The sequence below is a fragment of the Macrobrachium nipponense genome, chromosome 28 (assembly GCF_015104395.2).
Source record: "Macrobrachium nipponense isolate FS-2020 chromosome 28, ASM1510439v2, whole genome shotgun sequence".
Classification (NCBI taxonomy): Eukaryota; Metazoa; Arthropoda; class Malacostraca; order Decapoda; family Palaemonidae; genus Macrobrachium; species Macrobrachium nipponense.
The window spans coordinates 70,810,161-70,831,299 of NC_087217.1; the positions used below are offsets into that span (position 1 = coordinate 70,810,161).

General features: G+C 35.9%; 1 protein-coding gene across 1 annotated transcript in view; it reads left to right on the plus strand.

Moving 5' to 3' along the window:
* Nucleotides 1–21,139, plus strand: part of LOC135201869 (dynein axonemal heavy chain 3-like) — a 250,908-nt gene that overhangs the window by 19,167 nt on the left and 210,602 nt on the right. The window contains exons 6-7 of the mRNA XM_064231170.1: nt 1–176; nt 701–856. The exon at nt 1–176 is cut by the window's left edge and continues 43 nt beyond it. Of these exons, the coding sequence (XP_064087240.1) occupies nt 1–176; nt 701–856 (332 nt within the window). The remainder of the gene's footprint in view (nt 177–700; nt 857–21,139) is intronic.

The window sequence follows — 21,139 nt, forward strand, 5'->3', positions numbered from 1 at the left end:
AAGAAGCTTCGAGCGACCCACAGACCAAGCCAACCTGATCTAGCCAACATCCTCTTAAGTAGGTTACCTTCGACACTGAAGACAAAGTACTACCGCATCCTTCAAGATTTGTTTCAGGAGCTCAGGCAAAGAGAAGTCCGTCCTGTCCGTATGAAACCGCTGGGAACATATGAAAGGTAGAATTGAACTCGGAAAGAATAACTAGATGGTATAGGTTGTGGAGGCTTAACAATGTATCGTTCAATCTTTAGGAATATTCATAAAGCATACTTGACACCTTTGGAAATGGAACTTATAACATAACAGGTGAAGCTGAACGCTTTCATTACATTGGAAGGTCAAATCTAAACCTTGGAATACAGGAAAGTTATTATTTAAACAGGTGGGAACACATGAACACTATAGATCTTTAATTGAAACCAAGGTTTGGTGTAGTTCAACCCTCTGGAAAATAAGTAACAGGTATCTCTAAACACTGAAAATTGGGAAACTGGAAAAAAAATCAGGGATTGTAACTTTTGCCATTATGAGTGGCGTAGTCGCCCAAATAATCTGGAAATTCCAGTTTTCTCATGAATAGCTAGGACACAATTTGCGTAGTCAAAATACCCTATGTATGTATATACATGTTTTGCTTTTGTGCGGGACTTCTGAAATGTCTGCACTCTCATTTTGTCTTTCTTTTCCGATGTATTGTTAGGTATGTTGTCCCAGGAGTAGATCGTGTCCCTTGGGTTGGCAAGGAACGACGGGCCCTAAGCAGAGCCATGGCGAGTTTCCCCCCAGCGGTTAGGACTGTCATGTCACACGCCCTGAGGCCCTTGGAGACACTCACTCTCGTCGACGTGAATGATGGGTATGTAGCAATAGATGAATGCCTTTTGAAAACTCCAGCTCTGCCTTTTGAAAACTCTAACCCACAGGAACTGGGAGAGGTTATGACATACATTGTATTAACCAAAGGCGTAAATGTTTAATGTAAGGAACACCTATAAAACAAAATATTGAACAACAGTTTTATGTATTGTACAATAGGCTTGGAATAGTTGTACTTAGTTGGTCACCTGTTTCTGAAAGTATAGCATGCCTACTCAACCATTTCAGATCCGATGTGGCATCATTTTTCGGGAACATCTTTAAGGCTTTTAGTCGGACAGTGATGACATTCTAACACAATGTTTACAACACCCTGCCGTAATTTACAATGTGATAGGAGTTAGTCAAATTTATATACTTTAGGAGTTTACTCTTATGATTTTAAGGTGTAGTCAGTGAGATCTCACCCACCTGAGCAACGGTTAAGATAAGTCGACTTAGCTCCCTCCCCTTCATCAGTCCCCTCCTTCCCCCACCAACAACCACCCCTTTCTCTCTCTCTCTCTCTCTCTCTCTCTCTCTCTCTCTCTCTTATCTGGAATACACAACACACTGGAAGGTATAAATGAATACATTGTACATTATTATATCACATAATTTTGCCGCATTATAACTCACATATGTATACCCCAATAATGAGTTGGGTGGTTTTCGCTGATGAGCGCCACTATGATGTTCAACCTCACTCCACTGTGTTGTCTAAGAATTGTCGTGGGAAATTATATTTGTGATCTTAGATTGTATGTGTATGGTTGTTTTTCTTCACTTGTTCGATTGTTCGTATAATGTGATGAGATAGATTGGGCATTGGGCATAATTATTCTACAATTAGATGGTGTCAGTAAAATTCTAAAATAATTCATATTAGTTATAGAATTACACTTGGGTTTTATGACAGTTATCATGATATTAATAGTACTATAAATTCACAAAAATTGTCATTGCTGTGACATTTGTTGCATAAGGTTATATTAAAAAGAGTTATGGGTAATAATTACCTGTTAAGACTTACTTTCAGTGGGCCAGTTTCCCTCTCTTGGTTGAACGTATCCGGTAAGCCACAAGGCTAGGATAGCTCCAGGGCGGGCTACGTGGGTTGCCAGATGCCGCCGGATGGTTAAATATTCGCCAAAAATCGGGGAATTAGCGTGATTGTAAGCACACCTTTAGTACCCATCAACAAACCACTTTCTGGATCGCGTGCCAGTGAACATTTATAGTAAATTGCTCAAATACTGTATTCAAAACTGCCAGCCGAGTCAAAACAACCATTGGTTCATTACTACACCCAACATTTCTATTCTTAAAATATTAAACAAAATCGCTATATCAACTATGTTTAAGACTTTATATCTCCACGTGTGAAATTGAGAGAGAGAGAGAGAGAGAGAGAGAGAGAGAGAGAGAGAGAGAGAGAGAGAGAGAGAGAGAGAGAGAGAGAATTTTAGCACCAGAACTTGCCGAACCTGGAAAATATTTGTTACCAAATAATTCCTTCACCAATGTTTCCTGGTAGGTCCCTAGCACTACCAAAAATCCCTAACGTTCGGGGCCCCTAGCAAAAGTTTTAGGGGTCAAAAACACCCCGAAATAACTTTTTTTTTTTTTTTTTTTTTTTTTTTTTTTTTTTTTTTTTTTTTTTTTTTTTTTTTTTTTTACATTTTAGCGTTATACTCCTAAACTTTGCATTTCATAAAAAAACATTATTATATACAAAATTAAAGTAGATTAAATTCTAAAGATATATAATGATGTATACTTTGCGCATTAGTATAGCATCTGTGATTCGACAAATGTTGATGCATAAACCCTGTAAATGCATTTTTTCCCTAATTTTGTCTTTCAATCTTTTTAATAGGCATTTTCTAAAAACAGCTTCGCTGTACTATTAATATATAAAATTGCCTCTATAAACTGTGTGTTTAATGGTGTTAATGATGTATATTTTACTCAATTTGTGAAGGCGGTACTGCACAAGTACCATAAGTGCGATACTTTTACGTTCGATATATGAGAGAGATATCAAAAAGTTTTCAGCAATTGAAATAACAATTTATAAAAATAAGATGATAGTCATTTTGACCATAGCGAATTCTTAGATTAGAAATGGTGAAAGTAGCGCACTGATCGAACTTCATTTGGAACATTTCCGAAACCGCACAAGTACCACCTTCACAAACTGAGCAAAATATACATTATCAACACCATTATACACAAAATTTATAGAGACAATTTTATGTATTGATAGTGAAGCGAAGCTGTTTTTAGAAAATACCCATTAAAAAGGTTGAATGACAAAATTCGGAAAAAATACATTTTCAGGGTTTTGACATCAGTTTTGTCGAATCATAGATACTATACTAATACACAAAGTATACACCATTATATATGTAACACCCAAAAGCCACCACATCTGTTAACGGGATATTAATCTCGTTATTCATTTGGTAAACGTGTAACTCCGAGCGTCAGGCATACCAACACATAATCTCTCTCTCTCTCCAAGCAACCGCTCTCTCTCTCTCTCTCTCTCTCTCTCTCTCTCTCTCTCTCTCTCTCTCTCTCTCCATGCTAACAGGTAATCAAATGAGAGAGTTGCATTACAAAAATACATTTATTTAACAATGGAAAGATAGTAAATCAATCAAGTCTCACTGACTAACTTAATTCAGTTAAACACCCAATATTAAAATGTCTAAAACAGTAAATGTCACACCAAATGTCTGTTCTCCCATCGGGACTCCCTCGGTCCCCCCATGGTTCCGCCAGCACCCATAGTTCTTGCCAGAACCGTCTGTTTCAAAGACACGAGAAACACCTCGTAAGTGCACATAAGTTTAACAACAAAAGTTAAAGATTGGATATTCTTATAAATTTTAAACAGACAACAAGCCACTCTTTGGCTAAAATAGTTCAAGACTCACCCATGCAGCCGGAATATTTCACGCACAAAATATAAAGACACTTTCGCAGAGCTCCCTCGGCATCTTGCCTTTCCTCTACAGACGTCTCTATCCAAATCCACCATAGACTTGGGTAGGGGTACATTAAGAATAGAAGAGGCGCACATGCACTTACGAATGCACACTTCGACAATGCCTCATATTACTGGCTACAACTAGTTTCCCAAAGGCACTTTGAAAAGAGCCCATGAACTGACATACATTGACTCGTCTAACTATGCAGTTTCATATCACGCCACCCACAGAAATCATTTATCAGCTTTTCTCGGGTCTTTGCTTCGGCTCTGTTCTCCACATTCCAATAGGTCACAGTGAACATATTGGCAATATATCATTAATTATAACCCTAGGAGTAATATAGCTCGGCCACGTACAAATGCTAGCTCCCGCCTAGCAAAAGGTCGAACAAAATAGCTTATATAACAAAAAACATTGGCTGGCTTAAAATAAAATATGAATAATAACTGCACGTCTCTGGCATTATAAAATAAAGTCTATCACGCCTCATTTCCAATAACACTAGAATGTTCTCTCATCTTGGATTCTTGAATATCCCTCTTTGTCTGCAACTTCCCAAACAGACTGTAGCTAACTGTAGGAAGACGGAATGCCTCCCTCATTGTAGAAGACTTCTAACGACTTCTGCAGATCCCCAAAAGACACGCTGTAGAACTTGTAGACTCTCGTAATCACTCTCGTGGAAACTCCTGTAATCACCATCGACAAAACGACAGCAACACTCTATGCACGGCTGGTGGATGTCTTGCTAGCGTTGGGGAACGACTTTTTTGGTGTGTTAGTATGTCAGTCAAGTCATCGGTCAATCCAAGAAAATTAACCCCAGACATACTACTTCTATCAAACAACGATCTCAAAAAGTCAGAAATACTAACTGAACGTCTCCCAATTAACTCCATTTAATATGACCACCAAATCACAAGTCACTATCATAACTCTCAAAGAAAAAAAACATCAAGTTCTCCAAACTCACACATCAGCACACACAATCCAAAAACTTACAGCAACTCCACGGACTTCTGCACTCACATTTCTCACTCGAATGTTCTCATAAGTAAAAAAAAGGAAAAAAAAAAACAATGAACCCAAGGAAAAAAAAATCACGTAACACGCCCAGACCCAAAAAATGTTCTCTCAAGCTCTGATATTACAGCAACTCACAAAATCAATAAAATTCTCCAATGTTTAACAGCAAAAACCCCTTTACTGTTCATATAATTAAGTACAATGAGACTTAATGTCAAACTCCCATTTACGTGAATAACAAGCCCCGATAAATTACATCTCCCGACAAAATAGAAATGCTATTTAAAGCTCAATCCCCAATTACATCTCTCATAGGAAAAGGAAGAAGAAGAAGAAAAAAAGATAATCACAAGTAAATTTCCCCCGTCACAAAACATAATATATGCATAACATACATAATCCCCGCGTTTTTTCCCAAGAAATGCCCCATGAATAGCTACGGAATTTGCCAGAAAGCAAACTCTTACACATGCGCTTTCGTGAAATGCTATTGTCAACATTTCCAGATGTTGCAAAAACTCTGAGCAATCACCACTAAAGGAAAAGGATCAGCACAAGGCTCATCACATCGCTTGTCAGCAGAAAAATCCACCTGCGGACGTGTGCTCAAACAGCAGCACAAAAAATGCCTAGTCAGACACACAAGTTTGGAAACTCATGATTCTCAAAAAAAAAATGGTCTGTACTGACACGAAGTAAGCACATTTCACAAAATTAACTCCAGGATATGACTAATGTGTTCAAAAGTTTGTCTTGAAAACGTATTCTCTCAACATGACACTGCCCAATTATATGCCTCCAAAAATGATACACTTGTGAACAAAATAAATGCACACATCTCCATAGGACCACAATGCAGTAATGCCACTCGCCTCTAAATAGTCACGAAACCAAAAAGAAAGAACCACAGAAATCTTCTCTTTGCTCGAAAAAACAAAACTCCCATAACCACAAAAAAGGGTCACCCGCCAAAGATTAATTCCACCTCCATATATAAATATGTGACACCATATTAATAATAAGAGCACTCCGGTGAAAAAAAATATTTCCTCCATTTGGTTAATAACCAACCCCCATATTATTCACTCTTATTTCTCCAATAGCCACATGTTAATAAAAAAAAACACTACTCCAGGAATAAAGAATAGTCACCTCTATTTCGGCAAATAAAAAATATTTACCTCTATTTCCCCAATACTCCATGTGGAATAAAACAAGGCTCCAAAAAATATATCTCCAAAAAGGAATATATAAAAAAAATGAAATCCTATCTCCAAAAAAATGTGCACTCAAAGCATCCAACTCACACACTCACAAATATTGCCCCATAATCTCCAAATATGTGTGTCCATTTGCAACAAAGATGGCTGCAAAATAATTGGACTAAACATAGTTCATACCACCGTTGGCAAATATCAAAATGGCCAAAAATATATCTCCAATATATTATATCTCAAATTATAACTCCAAAATAATATACCTCCAATTATATCTCCAAATAATATATCTCAATTCTCCAGAGAATAACTAAATATTATAGTAAAAAACTATAAACTCTCTTCTTAGCATAATTGCTGAAAAAGGGCAACAACTCGGCAAATAAAACTGTCTAGGAAATTCTAGAAAAAAATCACAAATGTGCCACAACTCATTATAACAGAACTCCAAATTCAAAGTGTCTAAGCAAAGACTTCTCCATATGCACTACAACATAAGCCATTAGAAACTTAGCCAAGTTTCCTATCTCTCACAAAGTTGTCACAAATACAACAAATGTATTGTGCAAGAAAACTCACAATTTCTGGAACACAAATATCCAGAGAAAAAATGTAGTGCCATTACGTATGCATTCAAAACCATGCAAAAAATTCTCCCATATATTTCTCTGCAGCATCAAATAGCTGAAACACAAACACATTCACGAACAATGACTCTAAGTCACGAACTGAGATATTAAAAAAAATAATCACACAAATTGGAGAGAAAAAATAAATTCAAATTCACCCATGATAAAAAAAACTTGTGTCAGCGATGGCTAACTTCCAAAAAAAGGAAAAAAGAAAAATCAGAGGCATTGTTAACTATCTCTCGTGACTCATGTATGTCAAGCAATTATCTGCTGAACTAATGTGTTGTTAGTTCCTTCCAAATTCAAAAAAGATTTCACCACCCTTGATAGCATTACAGCACCTACGTATTAGTATAAAAAAAATCAGTATCAGAAATATCACTATCAGCAAAATCACAAAAATTGCTATCATCAAAATCACTAGTATTAGTATAAAAAAAACATCACCAATGTTAATGCTTGTCCATTCTCCAAAAATTCAGCACAAGATTCACCAAAAGTTCAGCAAGATTCAACACAATTCACCAAGATTCAGTCAGATTCACCAAGATTCAGCAAAACTCATCACTCATGAATTACTGAAATATTGTCCAAAGTTACAAAAACTCAACAAATAATTAACACAAGATTTCTCCCATAACTCTTGCAATAATTCTCCATAAATAATTATCTGTAATAATTATAAAATAATCTCCCATGAAATATCTCAAATCTCTCATAAAACAAGTCTCCCGTAATGATAATTCTACTTAAGCAACACTCCCGTAAAATATCTCACACAATAACAATAATTAATAATAATAGAAATCCTCCACAGTAATAATTCTCTTGCAAAGATCTCAAGTAAGGGTGCAATTAAAATAGCATACACCACCATTGCCACACCCAAACAATCAACACCAGATGCAACACCACTCATCGGCATTTTTAGGTAATCTCTTACACACAACAAAAGAATAATAATAATCTGTGTGTCCCAATTATATTTGTGTCTTCCAAGGCATATGGAAAATATACACCCATACAATACATTTCAATTCTCTTTTCTCTTCATCCAAGAGAAAGAAAATCTCTTTTCTAAAAAAAATCTACGGGCATCTCACGTCATCAACTAATCAATCAGCTGATATCCTGGCATTCATTGTCAAGGCCAGACTCGTCTCTCAACACCCCGACAAGGAGAAAAAAAAAATAGTAGTTCACCCCCACTGAGAAAAAAAAGTTTCTACCCCCACTGAGCATTGAAACACCCCCCAGTCAAGCGATAGAACACCCCCCTTCAACAGTGTCTGAGTACCCCCTGAGGTATATACCAGTAGTAGTACCCTTGTAATACCCCCATGAGGCAGGCAGTACCCGCCATGCAATGTCCTTCTGCGTTCGTTTGTAGAAATCTGCTGAGCCCGCAGAATGTGTGGGCGCTTTGTCTCCAAGCGAAATATGCTATCCAAGCACAGTTCGCATGCATGAAAAACATTCTATACACCCTTATATGTTAAACAAAGACGAATGCGTCTATTCTAAACACGCGCCAATAAAGAAAACACTTCACTTTCTGCTACTATGGGGAAAAAAAAAAAAAATTTGACCTCTTAAACCAGTCTCATAACTCTGAGCTATTTCAAAAAACCCCGGATTAAAAAAAAAAACACACCGTAACACTTACATGTTCAAAATAAGAGAAAACCACCCCGGAATCTGCGTAAAACACGCGAATCTCGTCGGCACAACACAAACGCGCTTGGCGAGAAGGCACCTGACAATCATTCACACACAAACCAGACTGACTTACTCACGCCCTGGAGGGTCTCTGTATGGGCAAATTTGATAACTCTAATACAATTTCTTTCCTCAGCCCTACACCCTCATGGATGGATATTTCTCTACCCCTTTCATTTAGCAACCAAAATCTAACAATTTAATAATTTTCCACAATCCCCTCTATATTTAACTGGTCACCTATCTCTTCATTAGCGTACCTAGGATTAAAAAAATCTTTTATACCGCTTTTTAACCTCTGCCACCAGAATCTGTAACACCCAAAAGCCACCACATCTGTTAATGGGATATTAATCTCGTTATTCATTTGGTAAATGTGTAACTCCGAGCGTCAGGCATACCAACACATAATCTCTCTCTCTCTCCAAGCGACCGCTCTCTCTCAATCTCTCTAAGCAATACTCTCTCTCTCTCTCTCTCTCTCTCTCTCTCTCTCTTCTTCTTTCTCTCCATGCTATCAGGTAATCAAATGAGAGAGTTGCATTACAAAAATACATTTATTTAACAATGGAAAGATAGTAAATCAATCAAGTCTCACTGACTAACTTAATTCAGTTAAACACCCAATATTAAAATGTCTAAAACAGTAAATGTCACACCAAATGTCTATTCTCCCATCGGGACTCCCTCGGTCCCCCCCATGGTTCCGCCAGAACCGTCTGTTTCAAAGACATGAGAAACACCTCGTAAGTACACATAAGTTTAACAGCAAAAGTTAAAGATTGGATATTCTTATAAATTTTAAACAGACAACAAGCCACTCTTTGGCTAAAATAGTTCAAGACTCACCCATGCAGCCGGAATATTTCACGCACAAAATATAAAGACACTTTCGCAGAGCTCCCTCGGCATCTTGCCTTTCCTCTACAGACGTCTCTATCCAAATCCACCATAGACTTGGGTAGGGGTACATTAAGAATAGAAGAGGCGCACATGCACTTACGAATGCACACTTCGACAATGCCTCATATTACTGGCTACAACTAGTTTCCCAAAGGCACTTTGAAAAGAGCCCATGAACTGACATACATTGACTCGTCTAACTATGCAGTTTCATATCACGCCACCCACAGAAATCATTTATCAGCTTTTCTCGGGTCTTTGCTTCGGCTCTGTTCTCCACATTCCAATAGGTCACAGTGAACATATTGGCAATATATCATTAATTATAACCCTAGGAGTAATATATATCATTAGAAGTAATTTAATCTGCTTAAATTTCATATATAATAGTGTTTTTTATAAAATGCATAGTTTAGGAGTACAATGCGAATCGTAAAAAAATCGCAATTAAGGGGGTTTTTCACCCCCTAAAAAGTTTGCTTAAGGAGCCCAGACGTAGTTTTTTTTTTTTTTTTTTTTTGAAGTAACACTAGGGACTTATAGGACACATGGTTGAAGGAATTATTTGGTTACAAATTATTTGCCGGTTCGACCCTTAGATCCCTTTTCTAGAGGAGAGAGAGAGAGAGAGAGAGAGAGAAGGAGGAGAGAGGAGAGAGAGAGGGGGTGAGATCTTTGGGAGCGAGAGGGGTAGGGGGGATAGGGGAGGGGCGAGAAATAATAGAAGGATGGACGTTCGGGGTGGAGCTTGTTTGGAGGGTGGGGGAAGGAGGGAACTGTATAAGGGGAGGGGGTTAAGTTAACTTATCCGAACCTTTGCTTAGGTGTTTGGGTATATGCCGACTACACCTTAAAATCATAAGAGTAAACTCCTAAATTATATAAATTTGACTAACTTCTATAGATAATGCTAAGTGTTGTAAACATTGTTTTAGAATGTCATAACTGTCCGACTAATAGTCTTGAAGATGTTCCCGAAAAACGATGCCACATCGAGTCAGAAAGGGTCAGTAGGAAACAATGTTAACACTATATTGCCTGATAAAGTTGTTACAGGAGAGTAAGTTCCAGCGGTGATTGATTGTAATAATAGTAAAGTACCTTTATTAACATGCGATCATTGATTTTCGTAGCATTAGTTAAGAGCTTTACTAATTTTAAAAATTATGTTCAGCAGTTTACCTAAACTGCATTCTAACAAACGCGGAAAAGGTATTTAAATATATGAAGAAGTAGCTTTATATTTTTTTTGGAGATTAAAGTTCTTAATGGTAGAGAAATTATAATTTCTTGTTTGAAAAAATGGTTAGATCTTAACATGTTTAGATTTTAGTTCACAATAGCAAAAGTATAATTTACAAAGGGCTCAGATGAAATATTTGATTGATTTGTAAATAAATATAATATATATAATATATGTATATATATGCATATACACAGACACAGACACACACACACACACATATATATATATATGACTGGTAAAAATGTTCTGTTACAACAGAATTCCATCTAATAAAAGGAGCCCATAAAAACACCAAAATATAGAGAGATAAGTACTATATTTTGGTGTTTTTATGGGCTCCTTTTATTAGATGTATATTATATATATATATATATATATATATATTATATATATATATATGTATATATATACCTATATCTATATATTATATTATATATATATATATATATATATATATATATAAATATATATATAGATATTATATATTATTATATAATATATATTATATTTATATTTATTATATAGTTATATATATAATATATATATAAGTCTATCACATTACCGTGATTCATATACATATATCGAACTACAAATGTCCTTTAATATCTAATTCGCTCTACCTCGGAATTAATATATTTTCATATATGCTTAACCGAGGGGGAATTTATTAAGCGATAATAGAATTGGCGATCGACAGGCGCGAACCAGCGACCTCCCAATTCTAGAACTGGCAGAGAAGCCTTAAACCACCCCGACACTGTGTCGGTGTCGGGGTGGTTTAAGGCTTCTCTGCCAGTCCTAGAATTGGGAGGTCGCTGGTTCGCGCCTGTCGATCGCCAATTCTATGATCGTTTAATAAATTCCCCCTCGGTTAAGCATATAAGAAAATATATTAATTCTGAGGTAGAGCGAATTAGATATTAAAGGACATTTGTAGTTCGATATATTATATATATATATATATATATATATATATATATATATATATATATATATATATATGTGTGTGTGTGTGTGTGTGTGTATGCATATATACATATATTAATATGTCATATTTCATTTCTTTACTGAAGTCTCTCTCATACTGGCAAGAAAAATGAGAATGTGAATGGCATGTTTTAAGCACTCTAAAATAAGATTACTAAATATATATTATATTTATATATATATATATATATTAACAACGAAGGACGTCGCCCCCCCCCCCCCCCGCTATTTTAATATTTGGTATGCGTTTAGCCAGAGCGATAGGCGAACTGGTAACCTTCTGTCCCTCTCTCTCTCTCTCTCTCTCTCTCTCTCTCTCTCTCTCTCTCTCTTCTTTCTCTCTCACTCTCTCTCCTCTCTCTCCTCTCTCTCTCGCCTCCCATTTCCCATCGTCATCAAATCAAAGTCGGAGTTACAAAAATACATACGTTTATTCAAAGCAAAGTACTAGTTGAATAATTCAGGTTCTTACAGGAAAATCAATGGAATGATAATAGTTCAAGTCTCACAGACAACTAACTCAGATAACCCCCCGGTATTGAAATGTCTTAATCAGTAATTAGTCACACCAATTATCTCTTCTCCAAAATATTATAGTTCCCTCCACACAGGACACTTAGTCCCCTCACTAGGACACTCGGCCCCCTCACTAGGACACTCAGTCCCCTCACTAGATCCGCCTGTTTAAAAGACAGGAGAACACACTAGTGAGCACACACAATTGTAAAGACAAAGTCAAAAGATTAAATGAAATGGAACATCTTTACAAAATGTCAATAACGGAGTAGGCCATATCTTTTGCTAAAGCATAATGACACTTACCCATTACAGCTTGGAATTTCACACACTTTCAAAAGGAAACACCTTGGCATACGCCATCGTGGCTCTACCTTTCTCGCACAGACCTCTCCGTAAGTCTTCCCCTAGTTTTGGCTAAAGATGCCATTATGAACGGAAGAGGCGCACACGTACACATGAATTCACACTCTTCAGTCAACGCCCCAAATAACTGGTCACAGCCAGTTTTCTAAGGCACCTTGAACAATAGCCTCACGACACTGATATGCTTAAGTAAGGAACTTTAACATCATACCACCCCAAAAAGAGATATCAGCATTCTCTAGGTTGTTGCCCTGAGTCTGTCTCCATAGGAAGTTAAAAATGATCAATCTGTACATTCTAAAAAAGTCACAACACATCACATCATAATGATATATTAAACATATTATTAATTATAGGCCTCTTTTATGTAACAGATGCTCGGCCACCTAGAATTGCTAGCCCCTGCCTAGCCATAGCTCACATAAAACAGCTCATATATATAAAAAAACACATTGGCTGGCTCAAAACACAAAATATAGTAATAACTGCACGTCTCTGGCAGCACAACGTAATGTCTATCACGCTTCATCTCCAATAACAATCGGGCGTATAAACTTTTCTCATTTTGGACTCCTGAATATCCCTCTTTGTCTGTAACTTCCTACACAGACGTAGCACGCTGTAGGAAGACGAAATGTCTCTCTGCAGAAGACATCTAACGGCTTCTGTAGACCCAAAAGCACTGTAGAACTCTGTAGACTTGTAGAAACTCCGTAAGTACCCTGGGCAAACGACAGCAACATCTCTGCACGGCTGGTGGGCGTCTTGCTAGCGTCGAGGAATGACAATTATGGTGTGTTTAAGTATGTCAGTCAATCAAAAAAGAAAATTAACCCCAGACATACTACTTCTATCAAATAATGACCACAAAAATTCAGAAATACTAACTGAACATCTCCCAATTAACTCCATTTAATATGACCACTAAATTATAAGTCATTATCACAACTCCGCAAAGAAAATATTAAGTTCTCTAACTTAATTCTCCAAACTCATACACCAGCACACACAATCCAAAACTCACAGCAACTCCACGGACTTCTGCACTCACATTTCAAACTCAAATTCTCACAAGTAAAAAAAAAGGAATAAAGGTAATGAGCCTAAGAAAAAAATCACGTAAAAAGCCCAGACCCAAAATTATCACAAAAAAAATGTTCTCTCAAGCTCTGATATTTGAACAACCCACAAAATCAGTAAAAATTCTCCAATGTTTAACAGCAAAAACCCCTCACTGCTCATACAATTAATTTCAAAACGCCCATTTATGAAAATCACAACCCTGATAAATTACATCTCCCGTCCAAAAGGAAATGCTATTTAAAGCTCAATCCCCAATTACATCTCTTGTAGGAAAAGGAGGAAAAAGAAAGAAAAAAAAAACGATAATGACAAGTGAACTTCCCCCATGACAAAGCACATAATATATGCATGATAGACATAACCCAGCGTTTTCCCCAACGCATAGTTATGGAATTTTCCCATCGCAACTTTCAAGCTATCGGACACGGCCAGACAACAACCTCTTACACATGCCTTTCATAAAATGCTATTGTCAACATTTCCAGATATTGCAAAAACTCTGAGCAATCACCACTAGAGGAAAAGAGTCAGCACACTGGACTCATCACAGCATTGTCAGCAAAAAAAAATCCACCTGCGGACACGTGTGCTCGAACTGCAGCATAAAAATGTCTAGTCAGACTCACAACTTCAGAAACCCATGATTCTCAAAAAAAGTTCTATACTGACGTGATATCAGCACATTTCACAAAATTATCTCCAGGATATATCTAAGGTGTTCAAAATTTGTCTCAAAGACAACTCTCACATAATACTACTCAATTATATAAAAAAAATTATCACCTATCTGGGAAAAAAAACTACGGTAAACTCACAATTCAGCAATTATATGCCTCCAAAAATAATATCTCCATAGGACCACAATGCAGTAATGCCACTCGCTTCCAATTAGTCACGAAACCTAAAAGAAACACAAAAATCTTCTCTTGGCTCGAAAAAACTCCCAGAAATTCAACTCAAGAAATCATAACCACAAAAAAAAGGTCACCCCCAAAGATTAATGCCATCTCCATATAATATGATATATATACTATATATATATATATATATCTATATATATATATATATATATATATATATATATATATATATATATATATATTATATATATATGTATATATCACCATCTTAATAATAATACCACCCCAGTGATGAAAATATTTCCTCAATTTAATTAATAACCACACCACATCATATTCCCTCTTATTTCACCAATAACCACATGTTAATAAAACCACCACTCCAGCAATAAAAAATATTCACCTCTATTTCGGCAAATAAAAAATACTTACCTCTTTTTCACCAATAACTCCATGTGGAATAAAACAAGACTCCAAAAAATATTATATTTCCAAGCAGGATAATAAAAAATGTAACTCCATCTCCAAAAAAAAATGCACTCAAAGCACCTAGCTGATACACTAAAAAAATATTGCCACATATCTCCTCAAAAATGTGTCTCTATTTGCAACAAAGATGGCTGCAAAATAATTGAACTAAACATAGCTCTCACCACCATAGGCAAATATCAAATGGCCAAAAATTTTATACCTCCAATATATTATATCTCCAATTATATCTCCAAAATAATGTACCTCCAAATCTCCAGAGAATAACTCAACATTATAGTAAAAAACTATAAACTCTCTGCTTAGCATAAACTCGGCAAATAAAATTGTCCAGAAAATTCTAGAAAAAATCACCAATGTGCCACAATTCATTATAACAAAACTCCAAATTCAGTGTCTAAGCAAAGACTTCTCCATATGCACTACGACATAAGCCACTAGAAACTTAGCCAAGTTTCCTATCTTTGGCAAAGTTGTCACAAATACAACAAAGGTATTGTGCAAAATACCCACAACTTCTGGAACATAAATATCCAGAAAAAAAAAATGTAGTGCCATTACGTATGCATTAAAAAAATTCAAAAATTCTCCCATAAATCTCTCTGCAGCATCAAACAGCTGAAATCATAAACACGTTCCCGAACAATGACTGCAAGTCACGAACTGAGACATTAAAAAAAATTTCACACAAACTGGAGAGAAAAATAGATTCAAATTCACCCATGATAAAAAAACTTGTGTCAGTGATGGCTAACTTCCAAAAAAGGAAAAATTAAAAATCAACGGCACTGTTAACTATCCCCATGACTCACGTAGATGTCAAGCAATTCTCTGCCGAACTCATAAAAAAAAGAGAGAGAAAAAAATGTGTCGTTAGTTCCTCCCAAATTCACAAAAAAAACAACACCACCCTTGATAGCATTACAACACCCATGTTAGTATATAAAAAAAATCTCCAGTATTAGTATAAAAAACATCACCAATGTTAATGCTTGCCCATTCACCAAAAATTCAGCACAAAATCCACCAAAATTCAGCAAAATTCAGCACAATTCACCAAAAATTCAGCCAGATTCATCACCCATGAACTACTGACATATTCTCCAAAGTCATAGAAACTCTATAAATAATTAACCACAAAACTCCTCCCATAATTCATTGTAATAATTCTCCATAATATAATTATTTGTAATAATTATAAAATAATCTCCCATGAAATATCTCAAATAATGATAATTCTACTTAAGTAACTCTCCTGTAAAATATCTCAAGTAATAATAATAATAATAATTCTCCATAGTAATAATTCTCCTGCAAATATCTCAAGTAAGGGCATTAATATTGCCAATCCCCCAGTATTTATCATATTGCCACACCCAAAACTCTACACCATTTCCCCAGTATACACCAAATACAACACGAGGCACCCATCCACCACCAATGGCGACACCACCTGACAACATCAGTCAGCAATTATCATCAGTCATCACCACAGGGCATCACCATTCAGCATTGGCATCACCAATTGACAACATCAGTCCATCACCACTCATCACCACTTAGCACCATTTTAAAGCAATCTCTCCAACACCAATCAAATCTCCATTAAAAAAAATAATCACTGTGACCCCATTTATAATTATGCCTTCCAAAGCATAAGGAAAACTTATACCACATATATATGCGCTTCATTTCCTTTTCTCTTCACTCAAGAGAAAGAAAATCTCTTTCTAAAAAAAAAAAACCCTACAGGCATCTCACATTCTCAACTAATCATTATCATCTGATGTCCTGTGGCATTAGAAATTCATTATCAAGGGCAAATTCTTCCCCCAATACCCCAACACAAAGAAAAAAAAAGGAGTTCACCCCCCACTAAAAAAAAAAAAAAAAGAGTTTCACCCTCCTCTGATCGTTAGAACACCCCTCCTGAACAGTGTTTGAGTACCCACCGAGGCAGACCACTACTACCCTCCCCTTGCAATACCCCTGTGGGTCGGTTGGCAGAAATTACGCTGATTGCGTAAGAATGAGTGGGCGCTCTTTGTCTCCAAGCAAAAACGCAATTCAAGCACAGTTTTGCATGTATGAAAACCATTCATACACACGTATGTGTCAACACAAAGACGAATGCGCCTCTTCTAAACATGCGCCAATAAAGAAAAATCACTTTCTGCTACTATGGGGGAAAAAATGTGGTATTCCTAAACCAGTCCCATAACACAAAATGATTCAAAAAAATTCCCCCAGGACCCCCCAAAAAATACTATTTAACACTCACCACTTCACAATGAAAGAAAACCCAGAATATGCACAATCATAAACACGCGAATCTCATCGGCACAATGCAAACGCGCTCGGCGAGAAGTGAAGGCACTCGATGATTTCACACACAAACTCGACTGAGTCCAACTCACTAGGGGCATCTCGCCCTAGGCAAATTTGATGACTCTAGTACAATCCTTCCCTTCCCATTACCACAGTTAACGGACGGATATTTCTCATTCCCCCTCGCTTAGTAACTGAAATCTGACACTTTTCCACAATCTCACAAAAGGCTTTTTCGTTTCGACCACCGCTTAGCCACCACTATCAACAGCGAAGGGCGTCGCCCCCCCGCTATTTCAATATTTGGTATGTGTTTAGCCAGAGTGTTAGGCAAACTGGTAACCCTCAGTCCCTCCTCTCTCTCTCTCTCTCTCAAGGTGATCACTGGCATAGCCTTCTCTCTCTCTCTCTTTCTGTAGCCATTTTGCTTGGTGAGACGTTCCCGCGCACAGTCTGATTAATCAACAGATATCACGTGTTTAATATATGTCTAGAATTTGAGAAGTATCTAGAAGTGTTTGTGAACTGTCGGTGATAAGATTAATGTGAAAATAGTAGGATAAAGCGTCTACTAAGTTAGTTTATCAAGTGAAATACTGTAAATCAGATCAAGATGGCAGTAAGTTCCAACTGTGGTAAGAAATGGTGAAATTTAGCGTGTTTAGCAGATTCGCAATATGATGAGGTAGCAGGAAGGGAGCTGGCATTTCTCATCTATGAGATCAACAACAGCCCTAGCCAAAAAGATACAAAAGCATTCATTGATATATTAGAAGGATATGATCCTTCAAACTGGAACAAATCTAATGAAAACATCTTGAAAATAATTGAAGAAGTTCCAAATAAAATCCAAGTGGTCAAGAGACTCATAAAGAAAATATACATAAATCAACATATTCTGACAAAGAAAATGAATAAGGTGAACATTGTGAATATCCTAATTGATGCAATAGGAAAAAGAATGCCAAAAGCATGCAAACTGTGTAAGGTGTGGTATAGCATAGTTAATCCACAAAACCTGATCAGAAAATGTGCTGCATGCAACATTCTGACGCATCCACAATGTGCTGAGGTAATGCAAGATATGAGAAAAGATACCAGAATATTTTGCTCAACATGTCTATCATGGATAGACAATGTTATTAAATCAAGACTGAATGTACAAATAGTTGAGGGTGAAGAAGAAGAGGAAGAGGAAGAAGAATAAGAGGAAAACGGAAGAGAAGTAAACACAACTGAAATGACAGAAAAAAATAAGTAAAACCAAGAACAAGATAAAAGTATGGATGCAGAGATGCTCATTGATACTACATATGAGGCAATCAAGCAGCATACATACGAAGAAATAAATTACGACATGACAAGACAAAAGAAAATCCCGAAGAGGCTGTACCCAGATTTAAACAATGATGGGAAAGAGGAAAAAATAGACAAGAAAGACAAAGTCTGCAACCTTTTGAAAAGAGGCAATTGCAGATTCGAAGAAAGATGTTACTACAAACATCCTAAGGTATGTCACAACTATGAAATATATGGTAAATGTGCATACCTAGACGGCTATGAGGATGATTGCAGAGATCTGCATCCAAAAATATGCAAAAACCTAAAAGAAGGAAAAGGATGTAAGTTCGACAAAAAATGTAAATATATGCACCCTGTAGCCATGAATCAAAATCAAATAAATAATCAATCAAATAATAAAATCCAAAATAAGAAAGAAACAAATAAAGAGAGGAACAAAGAATATCAGGCGAAAGAAAAAACCAAGCCATCACCGAGATATGGTGTGTCACCAAAATATTTCCAACCATCAGCTCCAAGATACAACTCAAGAGATAAGAACTGTATTTATGATGCAAGAGGATATTGCAGATACGGAGAAAATTGCAGATTCAGACACAAAATGAATAATTATGATGAAGGAAGATCAAATATTATGGAAAAGTTGGATTTTTTAATGTCAGAATTTCTGGAAATGAAAAAAAGAACAACATACCAGAACAGGAAAGAGACATGGGAAAATCCTTATTATTATCCATATTAAATGAAGGAGAAAACACGCAAACCATCATAGTGATGAATGCGCAGGGTTTAGCTACGAGTAACTCAAAAAGAAAAATAGAGTAATTAGAAGAACTAACCCAAATTGAAAAGAAAATAGATATAATGAATATAAGTGAAGCCTGGTATTCCCAAGAGACTGGGAATGATGATCAAATAAAAGGGTTCCAAACTTATAGATCAGATAGAAAAAAATAGGAATCAAGGGGGAACCGCAATATATGGGAAAGACAAAAAACAAGGAAAAATATATGAGAAATATAGTAACTCAGAATGTGAACTAATAGCGGTAGAATTTGAATCTGAAAAATTAATGAACATAGTAATATATAGACCCCCTAATACTAAAGAGTTTGACATAATAATAGAAAAATTGGATGATATATGTAGAAATCACAAAGACTGGACTATTCTCCTATCTGGAGACTTTAACTTTCCTTTCGTAGACTGGAAAGAACGAATAGGAGATTGTGGTTGTATTTATACATATAAAAAAGAGTAATAGTAGTGCAGAAGATAAGAGGCAATTCGAAAAGCTATTAGATATGCTACTAGAATACAACATTCAACAATTAAATCACCTGCCAACAAGAAAGGAAAATACTTTAGACCTGTTATTTGTGAACAAGATGAATTATGTTAAAGAAATAATAGTTTATAATGCGAGTATTTCAGACCATAATGTCATAGAATTAACAGTCCATTCCAAAGCAAGTGAAAACAGAGATAAGCAAGAAATGAAAAAGTGGGAAGGATATGGAAAATACAACTTCTACAATAAAAATATAAAATGGTCAGAAATAAATGAAGAATTAAACAATGATTGGGATAACATTTTCGTAAGTGATGACATGAGGGTAAATATGGAGATACTATATAAAATATTAGAGAAAATAGTGGAAAAATATATACCGAAGAAGAAAAGTAAACATCAGTCATGCATACCAAGAGACAGAAGGATTTGTTCCAGAAAATCAGAAAGTGGAAAAAAGGTCTTGCAAAAGAAAAAAATGCATGGAAAGTTATAGAACTAAAAAGTAAGATAGAAAATGCAGAACAAAAGATTATACAATCAAAAGAAAATGAAAAACGGGACTTGGAAGAAAAAACCCTACTAAATATCAAGCAAAACCCCAAACTATTATACTCGTACACGAAAAAGATGAATAAAAGAAGAATAGAAATAGGCCCTCTAAGAATTGAAGGGAGATTAACGAATGAAAAAAAGGAAATATGCAACATACTGGCAGAACGATATAAGAGAGAATTCACCCCTAGAATTGATAAAGAAGATAATGATACAGAAGTAAGGGACGAAAATAGTGAATATTTAGCTGACAGATTTTAATGAAGCTGATATTGTGCAGGCTATTAATGAAATTAAAAATGGAGCTGCTTTAGGTCCTGATGGTGTTCCTGCTATTTTGTTAAAGAAAGTAGTTTATTCTATCGCAAAGCCACTTGCAATATTATCAAGACAAAGTGTAGATACAGGCAAGATTTATGATGAGCACAAATTAGCATATATTACCCCTACTTTCAAAAGTGGATCAAGACTAGAGGCCTGTGAGTCTAACATCACATATTATGAAAGTGTATGAAAGGGTAATGAAGAAAAATTTTATGAAAAATTTAATAAAAAATAATTTGTTTAATATAGGACAACATGGTTTCGTACCCAGAAAAAGTACACAAACACAACTGTTAGTCCACCGTGAGAACATATGCAAAAATATGAAAAGCGGAAATGAAACAGATGTGGTTTATCTAGACTGCAAAAGCTTTTGACTAGGTAGACCATAATATATTAGCGAAGAAAATTAGAAAACACAATATCGTGGATAAAGTA